The sequence below is a fragment of the Pseudopipra pipra genome, chromosome 1 (genome assembly GCF_036250125.1).
Source record: "Pseudopipra pipra isolate bDixPip1 chromosome 1, bDixPip1.hap1, whole genome shotgun sequence".
NCBI lineage: Eukaryota > Metazoa > Chordata > Aves > Passeriformes > Pipridae > Pseudopipra > Pseudopipra pipra.
The window spans coordinates 24,295,979-24,321,313 of NC_087549.1; the positions used below are offsets into that span (position 1 = coordinate 24,295,979).

The 25,335-nt window shown below is 40.4% G+C and overlaps 1 protein-coding gene across 6 annotated transcripts in view; it reads left to right on the top strand.

Annotated features, from left to right (window-relative positions):
- Nucleotides 1-25,335, top strand: part of LOC135411421 (uncharacterized) — a 106,507-nt gene that overhangs the window by 18,082 nt on the left and 63,090 nt on the right. For 4 of the 6 annotated variants that reach the window (XR_010429147.1, XM_064648948.1, XM_064648931.1 and 1 more), the window contains exon 3: nt 19,312-19,370. Coding sequence is in view for 3 of the 6 variants with exons in the window: in XM_064648948.1 (XP_064505018.1) it covers nt 19,312-19,370 (59 nt within the window). In the remaining 3 variants the exon portion in view is untranslated. Of the gene's footprint in view, nt 1-18,310; nt 18,791-19,311; nt 19,371-25,335 lie in introns of those variants that run through there. The other 2 variants (XR_010429145.1, XR_010429146.1) reach the window with 2 other exon arrangements.

The following is a 25,335-nucleotide window of genomic DNA, read 5'->3' on the forward strand; positions in this document are numbered from 1 at the left end:
TTAATATCTTTATTGATGATTTAGATGAAGGGATTGAGTCCACCATCAGTAAATTTGCAGATGACACTAAGTTGGGGGAGAGTGTCAATCAGCTGGAAGGCAAGAGGGCTCTGCAGAGGGACCTGGACTGACTGGAGAGTTGGGCTGATTCCAAGGGGATGAGGTTCAATAAGGCCAAGTGCCAGGTCGTGCACTTTGGTCACAACGACCCCTTGCAGCTCTACAGGCTGGGGACAGAGTGGCTGGAGAGCAGCCAGGCAGAAAGGGACCTGGGAGTTTGGATTGACAAGAAGCTGAACGTGAGCCAGCAGTGTGCCCAGGTGGCCAAGAAGGCCAATGGCATCCTGGCCTGTATCAGGAACAGTGTGGCCAACAGGTCCAGGGAAGTGATTCTGCCCCTCTACTCAGTCCTGGTGAGGCCACAACTGGAGTACTGTGTCCAGTTCTGGGCCCCTCAGTTCAGGAAGGATATTGAGGTGCTGGAGCAGGTCCAGAGAAAATCAACGAGGCTGGTGAAGAGACTTGAGCACAAGTCCTATGAGGAGAGGCTGAGGGAGCTGGGGTTGTTCAGCCTGGAGAAGAGGAGGCTCAGGGGAGACCTCATCACTCTCTACAACTACCTGAAAGGAGGTTGTAGCCAGGTGGGGGTTGGTCTCTTCTCCCAGGCAGCTATCAGTAAGACAAGAGGGCATGGTCTTAAGCTGTGCCAGGGGAAGTTTAGGTTAGATATTAGGAAGAAATTCTTTCCAGAGAGGGTAATCAGGCATTGCAATGGGCTGCCCAGGGAAGTGGTGGATTCTCCATCCCTGGAGGTTTTTAAGATGAGACTGGATGTGGCACTTAGTGCCATGGTCTAGTAACCACGGGGGTAGTGGATCAAGGGTTGGACTTGATGATCTCAGAGGTCCCTTCCAACCTGTCTGATTCTATGATTCTATGATTCTATGGTTAGGACTGCTGTACTTAGTAAAAACCCAGGCAGAGGGCTGAAAAAATTATGAAGCAATTTTGCTGCATTGATTACTAACAAGAGAGAGCAAAATGAATCAAAAAACCTGCTGTTTTCTCCCAGAAACTCCAGAATGTTACTTCTTCTAACATCATCAGGAACAAAATTTACATTTGAAGGCCCTCCTCCATTTACAGAGTAGGTGCTGTGGCATGAGGAGAGGGATAGTGCAATGTCACATTCTGCAGTTCACCATCTCATTTCATTGGAAGGAAGAAATTAAGTCTTATCACTGTGTGAAAGCCTCTCTCTTCATGACATCCTGGTTGTCAGTATGTGTGAACAGATGTCAGATGCTCTCCCCAGAGTGGGCAGGGTTACTGCTCCTGTCCTTTCACAAGAGGATACTTTCCAAGACTGTTTTTCTGCATGTCTGTGCACCGGCCTTCTCTCTGAACTCTCTCAACAGCTATTAAAAAGCAGTTAAACAAAGTTCTCCAGCTGAGACCAGGCAGGTCTGTTGCTGAACAGAATTCCTCTACCACAACATTGCTTTTAGAGAGAAAAAGAAAGAAGCTAGTTCAGGGCAGATAGAGACAACAGCAACCTGGCAGACTAAAAAAAAAAAAAGTATCCATCTTGTTTTGAATCTTTTGCTCTTTTGCACCTTCATGCAATCTTTCATGGGAGGATTTTTTTCCTCACTATCTAGTTTCTGGAATTTTAGAGGTTCATTATTTGCTGAGGCCTCTTTATGAGACCAGTATCCCAGCAGAAATTTCTGTTTGGTTGTTAAACTTGTTAAGACAGAGTAAAGGGTCAAGGAGCTAGGCTGTCCCCACCTGGGAAAGGTGTTTGCTCTCAGGAACCATTCAAATAAATCTGCGCAATCTGGGAGAGAGAGGACATTTTTTAATAACTGGCTGCACATTAAATTCTCCTGTAGCAATCCACTACCCCCCTTCTACTGGTCTAGGTCTTTAATTTCTGATGTAAATATATTCATGGCCATTTGTGTTGTTTTTTGCTTCAATTTATATAGCTCTTTCAAGCTCTGATGTTGCCCTTTTTATATTCCTAGAGAGGAATCATATCTTATCTAAGATTTTGTTTTGCTGGGTTAATAACCTGAGCTCTTTGAGTTTTTTTTTTTTTTCCCAATTGTTCTTTTAGACCATCCCAGCATTTTCCCCAACTTTTTTGTGAAAATGAGTATCAAGCTAATGTATAACATTCCAAATTAGAATTTACCATTGACATCAGTACCAGTGACAGTAATGCCTACCCTATTTTTGCATTATGCAATTAATCCTAAATTGCATGATTTGTCATAATGAAATCATCTCCAGTGTTGACACCTTTGATTAGGGTCAACCATATAAGCAGTTAACCTTTGTCTCCTTCTGGTATTAGTAAACCAACTGGTAACAAGAATTCTTATTATGAGCCCCAAAGGGCAGTAGTTCACATTTAACATTATACCTGCTATTCTCATTCCTCCTTATCAGGCCTGAAGGATGCTTATATTATCGTGGGCATCTCACAATAAAAGAGAAGACATGCTTATTCCCATGAGAAACTTGTAAACTTATTCAAAACATGACATTATTTGATGGTACCAAAACTGAAAGAGGGTAGTCTTAGATTAGATATTAGGGAGAAATTCTTTATTGTGAGGGTGATGAGGCACTGGAACAGGTTGCCCAAAGAAGCTGTGGATGCTCCATCCCTGGAAGTGTTCAAGACCAGGTTGGATGGAGCTTTGAGCAACCTAGTCTAGTGGAAGGTGTTCCTGCCCATGACAGGGGCTGGAACCAGATGATCTTTAAGATCCCTTCCAACCCAAACCATTCTATGTTTTTATGACTGAGGCTGAGGTAAATAAATAAGCTCTCAGTATAGCTCAGAAAGACTAATACATAGCATGATGGGATTACTAATTTTTTAATTTCATTACTAAACCAAATATTTTTTTATTGATATTTGGCAGCAAAAATAGCTGACAGAATGCTGGAAATCATCAGAAAAGATATTCAGAATAAGACACGGGATATTGTTTCACCACCATATAATAGCTTCTAGCATTCACATCTTGGGTCCTGAATGCCATTCTGGTCTCTACATATCAAGGACAGTGTGGAGAAGGAAAACAGCTGAGATGATTAAGGGGATGTAGTAGTTGCTTTATGAGAAGAAACTATAAAAGCTGAAACTCTTCAAACAGGAGACAAAAAAGCTGGGGTGGGGTACATGGTTAAGCTTTCAGAAACTGTGAAGATATTGGATAAGCTGAATGCAGAACAGCTTTTTAACAAATTCCTTGGTATCAGAAATATAGGGAGCTCGGTGAAACCAGTGGGAGTCTGGTTTAAAACAGATGAAACAGTACTTTTTTTTACTTCAAAGACAGGGAATTGCTGTACTTACTGCAGTAGTCTGTGTACAGACTATCAGTAGGTTCAAAATAGATTAGCTAAGTTTGTGGACATCAGGTCCAAATAGATAAAATTACTCAGAGCCATAGAGAGTCAAATTTTTAACAACTCCAGATACAGAGGATCCATAACTTCTCAGGGTTACCTGGTCCAGTGTTTGACTACCTTTGCATTGGAAGAGGTTTTTCTAATCTTTAATGGAAATTTTTCATGTTTCAGCTTGTGTCTGTTGCCTCTGATTTCATCCCCATTCACCTCTGAGAAGAAGGTGACTCCATATTCTCAGTACTTTTCTGTGAGGTAACTGAACATAGCAGTAAGATGCTCCACTGAGCCTTCTTTCTACAGGTAGAACAAATCCAGGTTTCTCATCCACTCCTTATATGTCTTGTGATCCAGCTCCCAACCATATCGATGGCCCTTCATTGGTCTTGCTGCAATATGTCCATATTTTTCCATTGTTTATTTTAAAGAAACGTGTTAATTTGAAGTGGTAGTATTTTGAACTGGTGTTTTCCTTTTTATGTCTTTTTATAAAACTCAAAAAGTTTTTAAATCTGGAGAGACAATAATATCCTACTCATCCCCAACACTGAAGTATATGACATCTGATCACTGATATTCTGCAATTTGGGTTTTCAACTTGAGAGTGCTATAACTCTCCAAATATTCAAAGTGACATTGGAAAAATATTCTTCTTCCACCTTTAGAAATAATATCATAAACATTGTCAAAATTCATTAAGTTTAAAGGGCGGGAATGTCTAATCTCTGCATAAGGGAGAGGATGAAAGCCACGTGCTCCAGAATTTTGATGAGAATTCCACAGTTGACTTAAGCTGGTGGTTCCAACAATGGAAAAGTTCCAGGTATTAGCTACATCTCCCGTACAGACTTTCCTCTTTTTACTTTGCAGGCAGAAATCCACTGTGTAGCTTAGACAATGAACTGCTGATATTTCTGGATGAAGGCTGCAGTAATGATGGTACAGTCAGTCCACTGAAGTCAGCAGAGAAAACGCATTTAATTGTCCCATGAAATCTAGGAGCCAAATGTAGTTCCTAAGGTGCAAATCTGTATTGTACATACCTTAAAGAATGTAGCAGCTTGCAGGTTTTCCTCCCCCCAAACCAGCAAAAAAGTCTGATATCTGCTATGTATTGATTTACTCCACTGCTCCTAGACTGAATTGGGTAATAGCTTGCCATTAGCTTGCAGTTCATCATCTGGTGGCATCTAATCAATAGATCAAGTGGTAGCTGCAGTTAATCTTATTTCTACATATCAATGTACAGATCAGTACAGACTTTTGTTTCTTTCTCTTCACCCTCTTCAAGACTGATCCAAGAATTCCCGTTCTTGATGGCAGGATGGATCCAAAAACCTGCTACATTCCCTCCTTCTCCTTCTGTGGTACAAGACTTAATCCATAGAATTATAGAATCATAGAATGGTTTGAGTTGTAAGGGACCTGAAAGATCACTTAGTTACAACCCCCCTGACATGGGAAGGGATACGCTTGCAGCCCAGAAAGCCAAATGTGTCCTGAGCTGCATCAGTAGAGGTGTGGGCAGCAGGTTGAGGGACGTGATTCTGCTCCTCTGCTCTGCTCTGGCGATATGCCACCTTGAATACTGTGTCCAGCTTGGGGGTCCCCAGCACAGGACTTGTTGGAGCAATTCCAGAGGAGGCCACCAAGATGATTAGAGGGATGGAGCATGTCTCCTAGGAGGAAAGGCTGAGAGAATTGGGATTGTTCAGCTTCAAGAAGAGAAGGCTTCAGGGTGAACTAATTATGGCCTTCTAGTACCTGAAGAGAGCCTACAAGCAAGATGGAGAGAAACTTTTTACAAGAGCACGTAGTGATAGGACAAGGGGGAATATCTCATATGGTTCAATAATTTTGTCTATTTTTCTAATGCTGTGCATGTGGTACAGCAGCACCCCTGCAGTCACAGTACCCTGAAGGTTCAGGTCACGGATAGATCTGACTCGTGTATTCTGGCTTTCACTCCAGGGAAAACAGGGGATGTCAGGGTGAAGGAGCTGCTGTGTGTGCCTGCCCTTTGCCCAAATCCAAATTTCTGGAGCTCATATTATAGCCCAAGGAGACTGGAAGTGCTCCAAGGTGCCCCAGCTTGGACACAGCCTAAAAGACAAGAAAAACCAGGGATATTGTTATTTTGGTTTTGTTACTTATCTGTACTTGGACCCAATTCAGACAAAATAGGAAGAAAACACAGGGCTGTGCTTTGTTACCTGCTTTGCAAGTCACTACTTTTAGTAGTGATACATTCAGATGTGTTACACAAAGCAAAGAAATAATGTTCCTAGAAATAACTGTGAGACCTCTCATTGAGAATATAAATAAAAAAAGAAACAAATCAAAATGAAGAAAAAGACATATCTTATCTAAATTTGACATTTACAAATCATCAGCTTCGGATTTACATTTGACAGGTCTGTATAGATACAACGGAAAAAAAGAATCTTTCACTGAGGAGGAACTGAGGCTAAAAAGTATTATAGAAAATCCATATGAGTCACATAAAATGACATTTGGACCCACAAATGTGTGGTGTGGGCAAATTAACTGAGGACACTTGGCACAAGTTTTGAAATGACAGAAAAAATGAGATGAGAGAAATGCAGTGAAAAGAAGGAACTGCTTGCTTTGGAATGGGCTGCTAGCTAGTGAGAAAAATAATGGATATGGCTCAATAAATTACTGAGTTTCAGATGATTTTTTCAGCTGGGGTGGTGACATAAACCACTTGTCACCAGGGCTCTTTTCCTTGATTTGTAACCTGGTCACCCATCCACCTCCAAACATCACTTTCTTTATAGTGTACGCTTCCAAAATTTTGCCCCTCAAAACTGGGGAAGTCATTGGAACAACAAAGAAAACTATAGAGTTCTTTCAAGAACTAATAGTTTTGTTATCTTGTGTGAGTCAGCTTGTGTGGGAGTTGAAGATCTTTGTAGCACATTTGTTAACTCTGTGCAGCTAGTGAAGTTTAGTGTTTAAATGAATGCCTGTGAAAGTTGTCTCATCCAACTAAATCAATTTATTTCAAGTCTTTGCAACAAATCTGTTCTTACAATCTCTTTGGTATTGGGTTAAATTCCTCAGTGTAAAATGAATTGCTTATCAGATTTTGCATATTATGAAAGCTGTACCCACAATGTTTCCAGGCTTGAGAATATTAATTGGTGGAATTTAAAGATGAATGCAGATGGTAAGCCTATTAATAAATGATGGGTAGGGAAGTACACATAAATTCTTAGAAAAATATTATATATGGAGTGTACAGTGTAGTTTAAGATGAGCACGATTTTCATCCCCTAGGAATTTTTATATATACTTGCAAATTATACCCAATATATGTATGTAATAGAAAAGAACAACTCTGCAGCAGGATGGAATTGCTCACTTTTAGTGAAACATAGAAATAGTCTCTTTAAGATAGAGTATTAAACAACAGGTAGAGTGAACATCTCTTGGCTGAGGATAAGGGAAAAAAAATTTAATCAAACACAGTGTCTCTCTATCCAGCGTAACACTGTGAAGAGGCAGTCCTGTAACACCCATGTGTGTACTCTCAGAGCTTGGTGCAGATGTGTATGTGTTTTGCAAGGATTTATGGGCTGTGACAGAGGCAGTGCAACATTTTATGAGATTACTGTGAGTACCAGGACCACCGACCGACCTCATGGCGATGCCACAGCTCTACCTGGTTGTGACGTTGGCCCCAGCTGGGGTGCATGTGGGTAAGTAGGGCTGTCAGAAGCTGATGGCAAAATGGCACTTAAAGAAGTCTACTTTGCAGCAGGATTTGTATGTGTAATCCAGGGAAAATAAAAAGCTGCTGTGTTACTGCGATGGTGTAAACATGTGTAGAGCCTCCTGGCTCCTGGCACCTACACCACAGCTTTAAGACAAGAGTACCTTGTGGGCAACCTGGGGTAGGATCCAACCCATATTGCTCTCCTCACAGTACTGCGGACTCTTAAAAGTTACACAGTGGCTTGTACTTCTGTGATGCAGATAACAGTAAGGTCTTGAGTTTAGCTGCTAAAAAAGAAGCCTTTCCTTACTGAAATGTCCTGCAGAAGTTAATCTGGGAGACGAAATAAATAAGTTAAAACTAGTCAAATAGACGATTTATAAAAATGATTCTAAACCCCACAAAATGTGTTAGGCAGTGATATTACAAGTGAAAAAATCTGCAAGATCAGCTAAACTGTCTATAAACCACACTCTAACTGCATCACTGTTGTTCCAGTCAGAGAAACTGCGGATGGAAATAAATACTAACATGTTATGAATAATAAATGGTTCGTAGCCTTTCCCAAGTATCTTTCTAGTATTTCATTTAGCTGGGGAAATGGTATCTGCTGCTTTAACTTTAGTCACTCTTCTGAAGCTGCTGTTGTCTGAGCTAACTTCTGCACTCTTTGTCTTAGCCTGATAGTCAAAAATGTTTTCAGCTGAGCCCAGACTCAAGTTATGGCTTTGTGAACACCTTAACTAAAGACTGTACTTAAGTTCGTTGGCTGACCTGCTGGGAAGCAGCTCTTCAGAGAAGCACCTGTGGGTCTTGGTGGACAGCAAGCTATGCATGAGCCAGAAGTGTGCTCTTGTGGCCAAGAAGGCCAATGGTATTCTGGGGTGCACTAGGAAGAGCATTGGCAGTGGTTTGAGTGAGATCCTGCCCCTCTACCCAGCCCTGGTAGTATCTGCCTGTAAGTATCTAAAGAGGGGCAGGGGGTGACAAGAAGATGGAGCCAGGCTCTTCTAGGCAGTGCCAAGTAATAGGATAAGAGGCAATAAGCAGAAACTGATGCACAGGAAGTTCCACCTGAGGAAGAACTTCTTTGCTGTGTGAGTGACCATGCACCGGAACAGATTGCCCAGAGAGGTTGTGGAATCTCACTCACTGGAGATATTAAAGAACTGTCTGGATGCAATCCTGTGCCGTGTGCTCTAGGATGACCATGATAAAGCAGGGAGATGGACCAGATTAACCACTGTGGTCCCTTCCAACCTTACCCAATTTTTGATTTTGTGAACTTTTGGTATTGACTTGAGGGGCAGTGAGCTGATGAATAGAGGGAAGGTTGGAGGGAAAACACCTTTCATGCTATGAAAATACAGAAAAACAGATAAATATAAGTTAAATTTGATATATATTTCTTTCCTCATGAGTATCAGTGTGTAAATTTCCATGTATATTAGAAATGTAGAACAAAGTTCTTATGACACTTCAGTTACCAAGCTCCCATTAGCATAACTGCAGCCTAAATTTTACTAATTTTCTTTACCGGTTAAAAATCTCTTGATCAAATTGAAATCACCTTTTTAAGACTCTAGGATAATCCTTCAGGAATATTTTCAGTAGTTCAGGGCTTTCGTTTGTACTGTTTTATGAACAGTCTTTTGTATTTCCTGTACCTAATTATGCATTTTAATGAGGCTTGCCTCTGTAACTTTCATCTCCCAAAGAGATGATAATTTTCACTTAGAATAATTTTAGAATTCTTTCAGATGATTATTATTCTTTAGAATATATGATTTTTTTACTCGGGCAGTTGGAAAGACCATACTAGCAATTTATATCTGTTGTAGCCTCAAACCTACTTGAGTTTAACCAAGTGAATTTTAAGTCACACTGTTAAACAATATGTGGATATCTACCTGCAAATATCCTTTCACATTGACTAAATTTGGGGTTGGATTGATAGATGCTGGTAAAAACAAAAAGATGCAAGCTACGTTTAAGTGGATCTGTCAGCATCTGCAATACACATTTGCAGTGATTCCCCTGTATCAGTTTTTACATCAGTTTAAGTTTTACTGCTGAAATGTGCTTCAAGACCTTCAGCTTTTTCCAGTTTACACACAGAAGCTAACCTTCCAGCCCTATGTCTGCAGTAGGTCTGGTTCACATGGATGTCACCACTCACAGTCTCCACTGACGAAGGTGGATGGTCCCAAGATACCAGCGGCAAAAGGTCAGGGCAGAAAGCAGGTGGTAGGGAAGATGTGGTGGTGGCTGGGCATGATAGGCTGCTTATTTGATTGAATATTACTGAGTGAAACCACAGCCAAGAAAGCTTAAAGAGCCTCCCATGAATTTTTGACTTAGAGCTGTCAATGTTTCCAACTATTTTTAATGCTTGCCTCGTGGGCACAGCTAGAAGTATGAATTTGATAGCATACAGAGGTGGTGACATGGCCTATCCCATATTGTCCTAGGTCGTGGGGACAGAGGAATATATTACTGCCTGGAGTCCTCTCCATCTAGGTGGGGAGCTGGAATTGGGGGTGATTGTAAGGAATACTGTGTAGTTGAGAGCAGTGACTGTGTGTGTGTGTGTTTGTTGGGGAGGGCTGGAACAGCTGGAAGCGCTGACACAGACCCTTTGTAATCCTGGTGGGATCATCATCCCTTAAATGGATTTTCATAATTGGAAGAGTATGAATAACATAAATAAAAGGTGGTGATTTACCTTGCTTTTCTCCTTGTTTGTTACTGGAGTTTTATGCTATAGTTGTGCGCCATCTCTGTTAGGAGCTGGTTGGTAGTTTGCTCATATGAATAATTGCTCCTAAATTATTGTTTTGTTGAAAAAAACTTTTATAATGAAAGCACTGAGGATGAGCGTTGTTCACTGGACTTTTTTTGGTGTGTGTCTGTGAACGTATCTTTATTTTGTTTGCTTAAGGAAATGAGACTTAATATGGTAACAAGCATATACATGTATGATGTTTGCAAAGGCATATGAATATAGGTACCATAGTGCCTTAATGTTTGTCTGACCAATTTCTGCCAAATTTAATGAAGGGATAGAAGTCTTACAGTCACCATGTGCTCATACATTCTGTAAAAAAATAGAAAACTTTGTAGAGAAAAAAAGCCCTTTTAAGGACCTTGCCGAAGGGAAATCTGCTGTATTTAAAACACATCAGAGAATCCCAGTGGAAGGTTTCCCCCTTGAGATGTAAATCACTGGAGGGTTGTTAGCTCCACTACAAAGAAAGCTGCTTGTTTACTCTATTCAGATAACTTCTGTCCCTTCTTCAATCCAGGAGACAATTTATTTGATAATTGTAATGCCAACTTTAAAGGGATCTTTGAGGAAGTGGAGAGCTATTTTTTTGTTTTGTTTTGGACTGTGCATAAGTCTGAGTATAAATGGCAAGTCTACTTCTTTCCCTTCAAAAAGGGAAGGGAGCTGAATTAACAGGAGTTGTGTTAATATAATTTATACTGGAGAAAAAAGAAACCCAGCCCACCTTGTGTAAATAACAAGAGCTACATGGTATTGCCATCTCCTCTCAAAAGTGACCATAAGAGCAGAGAGAGAATTGATGGAACATAGGAGTTGATGTTCTCAATTACCAGAGTGGAAATTCAGAGTAACTCAGCAATCATGCTGGAGTGCCTGAGAGGAAAATTTCAAAAGCAAGAAGAGATCTGAATGAGATCTGATGTGTGGGAAAGAGAACTCTAAAACTATGTCACTGTCCCACTATCCTTCTGCTACTGATCACTGGTGATGGGAGAGGATGCAGGGTAAGCATACTTATCAGCTAGGAAATACGCTTGCTTTAGAGAAGACATGCCTGAACCATCTTCAGTTTAGATACCATATGCACAGGTGCTATATATAACAAACAGCTGCTGAGAAACACCCATTCTCTGACTCAGAGAAATCATTCGGGTTCACAGAAGATATTGAATTTTATTAGTGGGATGCACCATCTCAGCCCTTCCAGTTCATTTCTAGCACAGCTCTCATTGCAGAAAATTTCATGTTGCAGGAATGGGAGTAACTTGGGAGCTTTTGATTGCAAAGAAAAATCTTAGGGAAAGTGGAAGCAACCTGAGACTTGCCAGGGTGGACGTTTAAAACTTACAGATTGAGGTTGGAGTGAAGGCTTGAAGGAGGCCCAATTTGACCAAATTACTCAACAATGTCCAGTTAAGTTTTGAACAGCTCCAAAGCTGAAGGATCCATAAACCCTTAGGGCAACCTGGTCCAGTGTTTGACTGCTCTTGTAGTGGAAGAGGTTATCCTAATATTTAATGGGAATTTTGCATGTTCCAGCTTGTTCCTGCTGCCTTTCATCACATCTCCATTCACCTCTGAGAAGAGAGTTACTAGATCTTCTCTAGTACCCTCCTGTCAGGTAGCTGAAGGTAGAAGTAATATGCCCCACTGAGACTTCTTTATCCAGGCAGATTGAAGTCAGGTTTCTCATCCTGTTCTTATGTGTCTTGTGCTTCAGCCCCAACCATATTGATGGGCCTTTACTGGCTTTGCTGCACTATATCCATGTTTTTCTTGGACTGGCAACCCCTACTGAGCACAGTTGTCCAGATATGATCTCATTAGTGCCAAACAGAAGAAGAACCACTTGATTCAACTTGCTGTCTATACTCTTGCTAGAACAGGAGCGTTGGTGGTGTTGATGGTGTTTGTTGTACTGCTTACCAAGACGCTGAGGTCATTTTTGGCAAAGCTTGTACTGTTGCATAGTATTATTACATATGCATTGTAAGATTTGGCATTTGGCTTCTTTGAACTTCATTAGATTCCTGCCAGCCCTTTTCTCAAACCTGCTGAAGTCTCTGCATAGCAGAGATCAACCTGCAGCAGATCAACTGCTCCACTCAGTTTGATCTCATCTTTGCGTTTACTGAAAGTGCCTTCTAGGTCTTTTATAAATGGTATTGGCCCCAGTATCAATCCTCAAGGGATGCCACGAGTAATGAGTTGCTGGCTGGGCTTTGTGGCACTGATCACAACCCTTTTAGCCTGGCAGTCCAGACTATTTTCTCTTCATCAACCACTTATCCAGCCACTGTCTCAGCAACTTGGCCACAGATGATCATAAGAAAGGACTTGCTGAAGTCAATATATAAATTATCCTACTGCTTTCTTCTTGCCCACTGTGCCAATCATTTCATCATACAAAGCTATGATGTTACTCAGACAGAATTTGCCTGTGGTAAATCCATGCTGACTGTTCCTAGTCATGTTCTTTTTTTCCATGTTTTTAAACATATGTTTACATATTTGAATTGTTTCCTTGTGTTGTCTGGAGTACATACTAATTAAAGACTCATTTTTTTCCCTCATTAAATGGGATATAGTGAATCACTCTGCAGTGGTATTAGCACAAACAACAAGAAACTTTTAAGTATATTAGGAGCAGCAAACCTATAAAGGGAGTCATGTTTTTTCCAGCTTTCGAAGAATTAAACAAATGGTTATGACAGATGCACAAGCTATCAAAAACCTGAATAATTTCTTTATATAGGTCCCCACTTCAGAAGGTGTCAGGATGTTCACTATGTTGATCTTACTTGTGTCAGATAAAGATGGAATTATGCCAAGGAACAATTTTTCAAAGAAAGTGGTAAAATGCCTCCAGGACTCTGTGAAAGAACATCCAGGAAATGCAAAGATACCCAGTAAGGAGGATATTGGTTAAAACTTCCAGCATTGACACAACTTGGATTGAAACTACCACTGATTAAAACCACCACACAAAGAAACAGAAAAGTAACAAACTTGGGGATGATCCTAGAAAAAACGATAAAACTTATAATAGTTGAACTGGATGAAATGCTAGCTAGAAATAGTATAAAGCATCCAGATGACATGATATGACAGAGCATGAATGATGGTTATATAAAGGAAAATCTTGCATCTGTAGAGCAAGAATATTTTAAATACTTCAACAGAAAAACAGATAAACAGAATTCATAGCCACAATTTTCTTAGATTTTAAAAGGTATTGATATCTATTGAAGTATTGAAGAAGTAAAGAGTAGCCAGCACAAACAGCTAACATAATTAATTTATGATTGAACCTTCCTCCCCCTTTCCTAAGGAAGAAGAATAGCTGTTGCCATTGCATTATCTTAGGCTCCATAAGAAAACAGAAGATAAGGAAAGCCAAAAAAAGCCTCCTTAGAAAGATAAAGAAAGGAATGCAGCCATTGAGGGAGGAAAAGTGACTCTGCTGAGGCAAGCAGAGGCATTACCAGCTTTAAACAATGCACTAGAAAAAAACTGTAAAAGGTGACCAGAACAGAGAACTTGCAAATGCTTTGAACTTGTGAATGCTTTGAACTTAAAGGAGTGAATCTGCATGATCTCTGCTGTAGACCGTCTACAGATTCTCAAGACTCCCAGGACATCTGGCCAACAGACTGGTGAGAGTTTATTAACAGAGGTTACATATTACCGCTTAGGTCTGCGTAGCTGTATATGTTCCAGTAAAGCTTGTCTGTTAGAAGATGGACTTTTTAATCTCAGCTGTTGTCTGCCCACTACACACATTTATCACTTTGGCATCAGATTTGGCATTTCTGGGTGGGCTTGAAGGTTAAGTGAAGTGAGAAAGATAAGCTTCCACAGAGGGATAGAGGTCTGAAGGTTCATAGTTTCCTTCTCTGAAAGTAAGGAAGGTGCAAGTGCCAAGATAACTTTGTTTTGAAATAGGAATAGTTATCTCCTCATACATTACCGCAAAATAGATTGAAAATAACTGGAAGTTAGGACTTCATGTTTCAAATGTATATTCCTCCCACTCAGTCACTATGGCATATCAGGAGGCATGCTTGTGACACACCTGGTGATGCATCTGCTGTCAGGAAAGGCTGATGAGAGTCATGTGTCAAACCCTGGGCTAACCAAGTGGCCACATCCTCAGCTGAACAAAGGGGTCACAAGAAGAGGTCAGAATCTGTCTCCATCTCTGTCTCTGTCTTTGATTTGGTAATAGATGAAGCAAAAGCAGTTAAAGGTCATGAGGGCTTTTTGCCTAAACCAAACCCACAGAAACCACTCTTTTTGGATGATGCTGTTAAAGTAACAGAGCTAAAAAACTAGAGGGTATGTTGGTTGGTTTGTCGGTGGGCCAGATTACAATGGAGGGGGAATAGCTCATGTGGGGTATGCAATGGGGAAAGTAGGCACTAGCAAAATGATCCAGGGAAAGTTGCAGTCACTTTATGCTCAAGCTGACAGGTGGCAGCATTAAAAGACACCTTGGTGGATCAGCCACTGCTAGGATCCTGTTTCAGATTGTGTGGTGAGGAACTGACTCTTGATCTGGAGGAAAGGAACATGCAATAAGCAGAGAGTACACCTCCTTTAGCTTCAGCATGCAAGACTTTAAGTCTTTAAAAGATGGCTTTCTCCATCATCTCAGGTAAGAAGGACAGAGAGTTTAGACAAGATAGTATTGCAAGCACCAGATCTAATCCTTTCTGATTTAGTGGAAGAAGAGGAAAATTTGAGATGGAAAGTTGGTATGGTGTTGCAAGTCTACGGATTTAGATAAAAACTCAGCAGTGCCTGAACACACAGAAATCAGGTTGATAGCATTGGAGAAATTGAGGAATAAAAAAAGCCTTGACAAGATTAAAGAGTGGTGCACAATGGTCTAAGATTAGAGAAGATGTAGAGGTGTGTGTTAGGAACATAACTTATATGACCACCAGTCACATACAAAAGTAATACACTCACTAGAGATTGTCTAGACTATGAAGCAGGTTGTGAAATGGACCCTTCTTATCCCAAACTTATAGTAGTTTCACCAATTGACTGAAGTATTTCCAACTCACAGGAAGAGAGCCAGCACAGCTGCTCAGACACTGATAGGACAGATGTTTCTCTGACAGAATCTGGCTATGACTTGGGCCTGTATGTCACAGAAAAAGTTATAAATGATTGTGTCTGGCATTAGGATTTACATAAAGGCTTTGCATTGCTGGACATCCCCAGGGAGAACTGCTGAATGCTGAAAATGGCTCTGAAGGAAGTTGTAAAGCATCAAGGGAAAGCCTGAGAAATGAACCTCCCAATAATCCTAATGCTGGAATGAGGAACTACTGCGTCTCCTGGAATAGGAGAGTCTTGAGGATGCTCCATTTGTGATTAGAAGTGTGGCTGCCAAATAAATTACAAACATATGGTCCAACAAACAGATGGATTCAAGGCATGTTAAAGACACTGTCAGCTACACACCACCAGGTAGCTAGGCATACATTAGAAACAAATGTTCAAAAGATGGATAAAGTAGCATGCGTGTTGCACCTGGTAAAATGAAATATTGGAGACTGAGTAACAGAGAACCAAAGGAAAAATACACATGCTGAGACTTCAGGAGATGAGGCTTAGAAATGTCAACTTGGCCAGCCCCACCAGCTAAATCTAAAATAGGGAAGAAAGACCAGAAAACAATGTTCTATTTTTCAAATTCAAATGCATGAAAAGATCATGAAGCTGACTCTCATTTTGCAGAGAAATGAAAATTTAGCCTGATGGGGACAAACCTCAGTGCTGTGATAAACCTCACAGCATCTCTGTCCTTGTTTGAGCAAAAGTACTTTAATATTTGTGATTTCAGGGTTTCCTTTGGTTGCTGGTAGATGTATAGCACTGAGTATACAAGGCACATGACTAAACTTACTTATTTGTGAGAAGTTTAGTGGGAGAGGTAACAGTTTCCAACTGGAAAGACACTCTGACAAAGCAGTCAGAATCCAGCACATATTTAAATAAAAGACAGATAAAGAGTGGTACACATTGATCAAGGTATGAAAGCTCCATGAAAAGATACCGGAAATATGAAAATAAAATCAAAAAGTTGCTTGGACTTATTCATTATTTAACATTCAGGCTACATGACACATCTTTTCTTTCTACCCTAGACACAGGATAGTTGACTTGGCTTCACAGCTGTTTCATATATGGAATCTGGTTGATCCTACTTGCTGGCCATGGCACTCAGCGCAGCAGGAAAGAGGGAACTCAGGCAAGTCAGTAGCATGAATTCCAGAGACCCTACAGTGTTGTACAAGATCTCTAAGTCCTCCTAATTGAACAAAAGCCAAGCTGTAGTACTGGAACAGTGATTCATAGGAGATATGTTGCCTGTTTGGAAAAAAAACCAAAACAAACCCACATATGAAAAGATCTAATGTTGTTGAAAGTATTGCAGCAAAAAAAACCCAACAAAACATACTCTCTTGTTCTTGGTTGCATACAGCACTTGCAGCAGATGTGCTGAGATGGAGACAGTCTTCCCCACTGAGATCACAAGGACTGTGTTGGATTCAGAGTGGCAAATACAGACTTGATGGAAACTGTTCACTTTTATCCAGGATCAAGTTCTCAGTTAAGTGATTGCCTGGTGTGTCATTTTAAGAACACTGAAGAAGTATAAGAAAACAGCATTAGCTTATGTATGAAAAGGATGTGTGTGAAAAGGATGTGTGTGTTTCAGAACAATATGTGAATCTGATTTAATTAATAACAATTCCAATCAAACTGTGCTTACTGATTCCAGTGTAGCAGTTATTGGATGCTGTCCTTTTTTTGTATAGACCACCTGTGTTTTCCAGTTGATAAGTCATTAAATACTGTACCCAGTATCAGAATATAGTCCCAAATGCAACTGATATGAAAGTGCCTCATGTAAAAGAAATATTCAACATGCAACTTTTCAATAACTATTAGAAATACTATTGAAGCAGCCAGACTGGCTTTGATAGTTGTTTATCACAGTGGCAGATACTGGAATGAATTAGAAGAAAGAAGAATATCAATGGTGTCGGTTTCATGTGGCTGGTCACCTCCAGCTACTGGAATCTTAAATGCCTCTGTCTTGGCCACCAAGAAGTGTTGGCTACATTACTGGGCACCACTCAGTAAGCCTTAAATGGCACAGATACATGCCATGCCAGTCCTTGGTACTGATAATGGTCTGATTTATTACAGGAGGGCCTTCAAAGAAGGTGGGACAAACAGGTGGTAGTTGACATGGGTTGCAGTTAGCATTATAACGTTATTCTTGAGGACTTCTCTCTTGCAAAGTGAGGCATAGCTTCTGGCATGTGCTGATAGGTGACTGTGGTGGTTTGAAAAACCTTTTCTCTGAGGTAGTAATGGTTTGCCCCACTGATAATACTGGACCAAACAAAAGTCCATGTGTGCTCTACGGAAATTACATACCCATAGAAATGGAAGAGAAGGTGGTGAAGATAGTTTTAGAAGGTAGGTAGCCATGATCTGAGCCAGGAGGAAGCAGTGGGCCAGTGAGCCCCTCTGGGGGCCAAGGGCCCCCAGCCCCCAGCTGAGGCTACGGGAAACCCGGTATAGTGTCAAAGCTGGACTGGGTCCTGTAATCAAGAGCTGGAAGAGTTTCCTTACTGTCAGCAGCAGTAGAAGACACTGAAAGCGGCAGCGGAGCAGTCCTGAGTAGAGACAACGGTGGCTAAAAGCCAAAAGATAGCCAGTAGCAGCGAGATAATGTGAAGCCAGCTGAAAGTATCAGAGATGTTCCTGAAGGAGGGAGAGCTGGCAACAAAACAGAGGAAAACTCAACGGGGCTGTTTTGGGGTAAGACTGTATCACTTTCCCAAAACCCAGAGACCTCTTGAAGAAGAGGGGTGGACTTCCAAACCCTTAGGGAGTCCCAAAATGCAGCAGCAGCTAGAGAGAGAGAGAGAAAGGAGCTGAAAAACTCGGAGTCGTCCTGAGAGCTGAACCAAGACGGAATGCAGAGGAGGTGGCCTTGCCCTCCGCTACTGCTGCTGCTGCTGCTATCATGCTGGCGAGCTGAGACAGGGCAGAGGAGCTCTGGTAAGACTGAACTGAAAACTGCCTTAAATGCTCTAACCCAAAAGAAGTGAAGGTCTCCAAGGAAAATCCCCCTAAGGCTCGGGCTCGGAGTTGGAATTTCCACAAAGTAAGAACAAAAATCCTGACTGCCATACTTATATCTGCTGCCTCAGGAAAATGAAGGACACTAGCAGTGCCACAAAAAATTGAAATGAAGGAACTGTGGCCTGAGGAGTGACAGAAAGATTTTCTCTTTTCTTCTTAGACTTTATTGAAGGAAAAGAGGAATTTAATTCAATGTAAATATATATATGTGTGTGTAAATAAACCTTTGTAAATATTTTCCCCTTCCCCCAATAACGAATGGTTGCGTTTTGTCTGAAAACTCTCCACATGAGGTGAAAAAGATATCAAGTGCATACCGTCACTAAACCCTCTCACAGGGGCAAACTGTGGGAGGGGGGCTTGAACTTAGAAATTAGATTCTTGGGAGTTTCAAACCACCACAGTGACACAGGGAACAGAATAGGAAATCTGGGGAAAACGTCCTCAGAAAGATAGAGAAAGTAATGTAACAGCTGAGAGAGGAAAAACAATGCTAAAACAAGCCTCAAAAAAAGAAATGGGAAGAAAGTTAAAAGATCCAGAAGAAAGAAACAGTGAACAATTTGAACTTAGAGGAGCTGAATCCACTTGAGTCCCTACAGGTGACCACTGCCAGACCCACAAGACTCCCAGTGTGTTTGAGTAAGAGATTGGTGAGATCTGCTACAAAACAGTGCTTGGCTTTGTATAGTTGTGGATGTATCTTGTGAAATTAATCTGTCTCTGTCTCAGATGTGTAGTGCCCACTATGCAGATTTACCATTTTAACAACAAGAGCTGCTTCTGCTCTCAAAGCCTCTTGAGTCAGTGGAATAATACAAAGACAAAAGAGAGTAATTCATATCAGAACCTGTGCTGCATCAGCTCTTCTAACTTCTGTGAAATAAAGAAGGCATTGAAAGTGTCATGAGTTTTCCACACAGAATGTATTAATTTCAATTGATGTACTGTGAACAGAGAGTTTATGCCAATAAAGTACTTGTGAACTTACTGGATGCACAAATTAATTATTGCATTCTCTTGTATTTAGTTCTTTTTTGTCTGCTGTAAGTTTTACAGTCTGAATGACTCTTGGGGTTATGTCCCTTCTTGAATATATTTGATATTATATCCATTATATCCATATATATTTTTCTCTTTGTTTTATTCATTACATTTCTGTTTTGCCTTTTAGATCAATTTCTTCCTGAGATTGTTCGAGAGAGGGTTTTCTGCAAGTTTTGTCTTTGAAAGGTAATTTAGGGCTTTCATAGTGAAAATTCAGTCTCATTGCTTAAAAAAAACTTTGTTATATAAGAACAAAAAATGGCTGATATGCTAAACCTTTCCCCCCCCCACTGTGGTTATTAAACAAGTCTTCTGGGGCTTATATAAGTTCAGAGATTCTTGAACTTCTGCCAGAACCCTGGTACACTTCCAGTGGGTATATATAACTCTTTAATGCCTAGAATGCAGCTGGATATGTTGGGTTTACACATACCCAGAGCCTAATGCACATTGTCTGCTCCAGAACCAATTTGTTCTTTTGCCATAACTCTTCCTAGATTGTTATACGATAAAGAGCCAGGTGCCAACAATCTTAGCAATGATGCCCCAGCTAAATCTGTTTTAGATGAAAGTGCACCTGCTAAAAATATTTCCCAGGACATGCAATCATTTAGTCTACAAATTCAAATAATGCTTATTCTCTTGGTTAAATTACACCTAGCAGTTTAGTCAAATACATAAAGTTAGTAGATGTGCCAAAAAATGAATAAATTTGAGTCTCTGATCACTGATACAGATTTTACAGCCCTGGAGCACCGTGAATTCCAGTGGAATTACTTCATATTTATACCACTTAGGCATGAAAAGGTTTGGAATCCCTTGTAAGGATTTTCTATTATTATTTGGAAAAATATTTACAAATATATGTTCTCCTGCTGTTTTATTGAATCATGTACAGTAGTAATGGGTATGTGGCTTCTGTGCCTGTCTCGAACCCTAGTTTTCAGATTTTGAGGCTGGAAAACTTTCTAACCATGAACTGTTTCACAGCTAACCAAGTAAAAGGCTGTCTGTGCTGCAGGGAAATTTTATTGCCTTTGACAGATGCAGAATTTCCCCACTGACTTTGCTGAGCAACAACACAGGGTACCAAGTCACCTTTTGTAAGAGGTTTAGTTGAATAGTTACAACATAGGCTTGGAGTATAGCATTTAAAGTCTAAATGCTTCTTCCTGTGACCTGGTATAAATCAGATGTTACTCCTCAGAAATCACCCTCTTGAGTAGCCTGTTTCCTTCCACTGAATATGATAGGTGCTAAACTGAGTTTAGGTGGTGAAAGTACACAACCTATTAAAATAGGCTGGGGGTGTAGGTGCTTTAGAGAATTTAAAGGAGTACAGAGGACTTCATTTGCAGATCTGTTCAAGTCCATATTCTGGATGATTGAAAGTTATTATTGTCACATAACCATGAAAGATTAGATCATCTTTTGTGATTTCCTGCACAGTCTTATGCTAACAAGAGTTGTCTAACTAGGACTCCTTGAGGGATGTCTGGGAGGAAAGAAGAGCTCGGTGGCAGGCAGACTACTTTAACATCTCAAATCTTATTGCTACCATGATGTCTGTGATTAAAAGCATATTTATAGACTGCTATGGGGAACCTTTCTCTACCTTGGCTCACACTGTAGAGGAAGGCTGTACCCCTGTCACAAGGCAGGCCTTTTCTATCTGAATTTGATGGTTTTGCTTTTCAGCTGAAATCCAGTTTTATGCTCTATGCACAGTAGGTAACAATAGGTCTTCTTGAATGGTCTTAAGTTATCTAATGGTATAATTAGGAATTTTAATTCCAAAGATTATCCCAGTTCAACTTCAGATAATTTTGAAGTTTCTTTTTTTAAACCATTACAGAGTCTTCAAAAGTCTCTGATCATTTTATCACATTATGAATAAAACTTCTGTGTGAGAATGAAATAACAGCATGTTTTCAGAAGCTGTGAACACAGTTTTTGAATAGAATATAATAGTACTTTTTTATGATAAATAATTAAATGAAATTACTAAATGGTTTTACTCACATGATTTTAAGTAAGTTTAGAGTGGCTTGCTGTGGTAGTCAGCAGAGGCTGTGCTCTAGAGACGTGCGGCCCCTTCTGCTGCATAGTTGGACCGGTCTGGCTTCTAATTAGTCTTACTCCATGTTCTTCTTTGCTTCCAATGTCTCCTTGAGTAAAACACAACTGTTGATTTTCCTCTTCAAGCAACTGTATTGAAAAGTAATTAGTGCAATTGTTTGAGTGCATGGCTCAGGTGCTCCAGAGTTCATTATCTCTGATACATGGAACTGAGTTGGGTGATGAAGGCTGTGGATGTCTCATGGCGTATGAAAATCTTTGAGGGCTGGCAGTGCTCTGTAGATCCCAATATTGGTGAGTCATTTCTCCTTTCTGCTATTCTTCATGACTCATCTGATGAATTACCTGTGCCTGGATCCTTCATCAGGGTCTAGGCACCTTGCCTTGCCCCAGCAGCACAGAAAGTGGCCCTCACCTGAGATGGTGTTAGTGTTAGAAGTGCAGGATCAGGAGACTCAATTTCAGGCCAACCTCACTCCTCTCCCTGACACAGGATTATGGGGGTCTATAAACAAGGAGGCTCTGCCATGCTGGGGTTACCCTTATTTAGCAGATGTTCCCTTAGATCTTATGCAAGCAAATATAGCGGCCCAAGGTGTCTTTTAGCAGTACTGGCTCTAAAAGTGGAAAAGAAGTAGATCCAGACTCAGAGAGAACTGATTTTTGTGCAGCAAAATTATTAGCTATACCCAGCATGTTCTGGGCAGAGCTAATAATAATAATAGGAAAGCAATAAACATGTTAATACTGCTAATATTGCCTGTTCTTTTGGCACTTAGCTTTCCTCTTGGAGGAAAGCCAGCTCATCTTCTGGGGTTTTTCTGTGTGTTATAGATTCTCCTGAGATGCTGCATATTCAGTCAGGCTTTGTGATTTGAGTTAAAGTGGTGTAGCTGAGAGTAAATCTATTAATTTATTTCAATGTAGGAAGTAAGAATCTGAACACTTACTACTATTGCTGAATCAGTAAACAGAGTTTAATAAAGGGTGCCATTCTGCAGATTTTTTTTCTGCAGACAGCACCTGGGGAGATCTTACAGGTACTTGCTTGACATTAAGTACAAGTGAATTCAATGTAATTTTAAACTTGCAGACTTTCAGGCAGCAGTGTGGAAGAAAACAAACATTACAGGGTTTTTTATTCTATTTTTGAAGCTGGGGACTTGAAACTATTTTTGAGTGACTAAGTTTTGCTGTGAAATGACCAGGTTTCAATTGCAGATTAGGGTGATTTTGGGAAACGAGCTTAGCTACTGCACAAGGATTATATCTGCGAGAGTTATAAAAAATCCATCATATATAGGAGACCAGAAGAGGTGAGAAAGAAAGAGAGTAAGCCAGGAATGAAAAAGGGTATAGTCTGGCTGGAAAGTAAGTGTTGAGTGGTCTAGGTGCAGATGGGACTGATGTATTGTAAGCTTTTGTACACATCAAGAACTATTTAAGATTACAAAGTTTACTGCTGTATAATTTTTTTCCATGGGTACTATTAACAAAATTCACAGGTAGATTGGAGAGAAGTAAATTTTCTCAGAGAGATAGATGCATTATGGTGATGGGCTGAAAATTTTGAGGGAAAAACTGGGAGGACAGATGGCTCAATAAGTGGCACAGCGCTGCCCAAGAGACTAATAACTGGAAGGTTGTCAGTGACCAAGAGTTAAAAGAATGAAGCTAAGCACAGTATAATATTTTTTGACAAATTTGTGGTCACACCATTTCAGACCTAGGCTTGGGAGACTTCAGCACTGTAGATCAGAACAAGTGCTAGTTAACAGATCCTGCCTTTCACTAACCAGAGCAATGTAGAATTCACCTATTTCTTGTCTCCTGAGCCTGAACACCAAACAGATGACTGCAGTGATATTAGCTGTTACAGCAGGTACAGGCTTTAGACAGTAGCTGTAGTTCACATGACTAGTCCTGATAAGGGTCATGTGTAGAAGAGAGGTGATGAGGGAAAGCAGCTGGGTACTATTACACAATTTCTCTCATACAATAAAGCTGATATGAGAGCAATCTATTTGACTGCTCATTTAAAAGGTGGCTATTCTACATCAATAGAGTTGAGTGAAATTGCAGTAGGGTGTTATTTAAATAAAATAAAAAACAATCCACAGATTACATTCTGATCTTGGTTTATTTCAGAATTCTGTTACCAAAGCCAGAATTTAATCTCTTTAAGTTATTGTTTTTCATTCCAGTCCATAGGCAAGCAAACAAAAGAATTTACGTTAGCGGCTCACTTGTCGAAAGTAGAATGCAACTGCAACAACTGACTTAAATGCAGCCAAAATGGGAACTTAATTATGCAGGAACATTATTTATATTTATTCCTTTGCTAAAAATACCTTAGGTATACAACAAACTGTCAATATCAAAAGCCACTAAGGAAATTAGGAGGTTGTGGATCTGTTTCTGTACACAAATCTATCTCTTTGGTTGTCACCATGCTTTAGGGTAGTCTAGACACCACAGAAGTCTCTCAAGCATTACTTCACCCAGCAGGAAACATGGACGCAGACAAGGCAAATTCTTGCTGTTTGAACAGTGTTTGCTCCTTGAACTTGCATCTCTGTCTTCTCTAGGAAAAATAGGCTGAATGGAAAACACCTATGGACAGAGGCACAGCCTGAGCCACAGGTTGATAGATGGACTTTGGGGGCTGGATTACTGAGAATGGCAAGTGGTGTAAAGTAAATACAAATAATTTCAGGAGAGTGCTTGGTGGGACAGAGGAAAGTTAAATCTCATGTTGAAGGTGTAATGATGTGGAACAAATACGGAGCATGAGGTATGGTGAAGATACCTGGCATTCTTGTGCTTAGAAAGGCAACATCTCCTGAAGCATTCTCATTTGGATCAGCTATTTATTGAGTGTGGTGTGTACAGCTTGAAATATACAGTGTGAGAATGTGGTGGTTTAGAGCAGTCTCCCTGCCAAGTCTCCAAACCCCACCGCAAGTGCTCCCCCCCCAAAACCAAGGGAAAAGAAAAAAACCCAAGAGAACCAAAATAAGAGAAAGCTAAAACAATATATAAATTTATTTACACTTATATTACATTTATATACAATTACAAAAACTATACACACATAAGAAAGAAACCCCCAACACCCGAAAACAGAAGAGGGGAAGGGAAAAAGGGACAAAACAAAAAAACCCCAAACCAGGTATACACACTCAATAAAGAACTAGCCAAATAAAATCTTAATACTTTCCTTGAGATAGCACAATCACGCCCAACACTGCCGCCACACTGCCAGATCTGCCCGGATCGGCAGAAACAACAGGCCCCGTAGGCCCGGCCAGGCCTCAGCTCCCCCACAGGAGCGAGACCAGCTGTGGGAGTCTCCTGTCTCCAAACCTCGCCGGAAAGGAAGAGAGGAAGAGGCTTCTCTCTCTGTCTATTTATATGTTTGATTACGTAAAGGAATAGGATGGAATACTTCCTTCCTTCCTTCCTGGTTGCCAGGAAGGAAGGCCTAGACTCAAAACCCTTACAGGGAATTACTTTTGTACTTTATAAGCTCATTCCCTTCTTGTTCACTAACCTGTTGTCATCACTACAAGCTCTGACCTAGACCTCTCAGTCGTAGTTGGAGAGGTTTATAGTTCTCACAACAGGGGAGGAAGTCAGGATTTTAGTTCACAGCAATCTTCTCTTGTTCTTAAATATTTTTGTTATTTTCATGGAGAAAAGCAAAATTATCCTTCTGCTCCTCTATCCTTGTCTAAACTTGTTACTTTTGGTAGAGTGCACATACCAATAGTGGTAATAGGCAAAGAAAGTTCAACAATTGTGTTACTCAAATTTCTTTTGAGTAAGAAAAAAATGCATGTTTGAAAAACAGACTGGTACAAAAATGCTAAAAAATCTCAGTGATGAGACAAGGTAACATTCTGCTTTCAGCTGCATTGAAAGTCCTGGATGATGAAACTAATTTCAGGCTACTCTAGATTTTTCACTAGTGCAAGGAAGAGCAAAATCTAGCACATTTGTTAAATCATTTGCTTTCCTTATGATATCAACACCTGAAGAGAAAAATGCTCTGTTTTCTGGTCTTAGATAT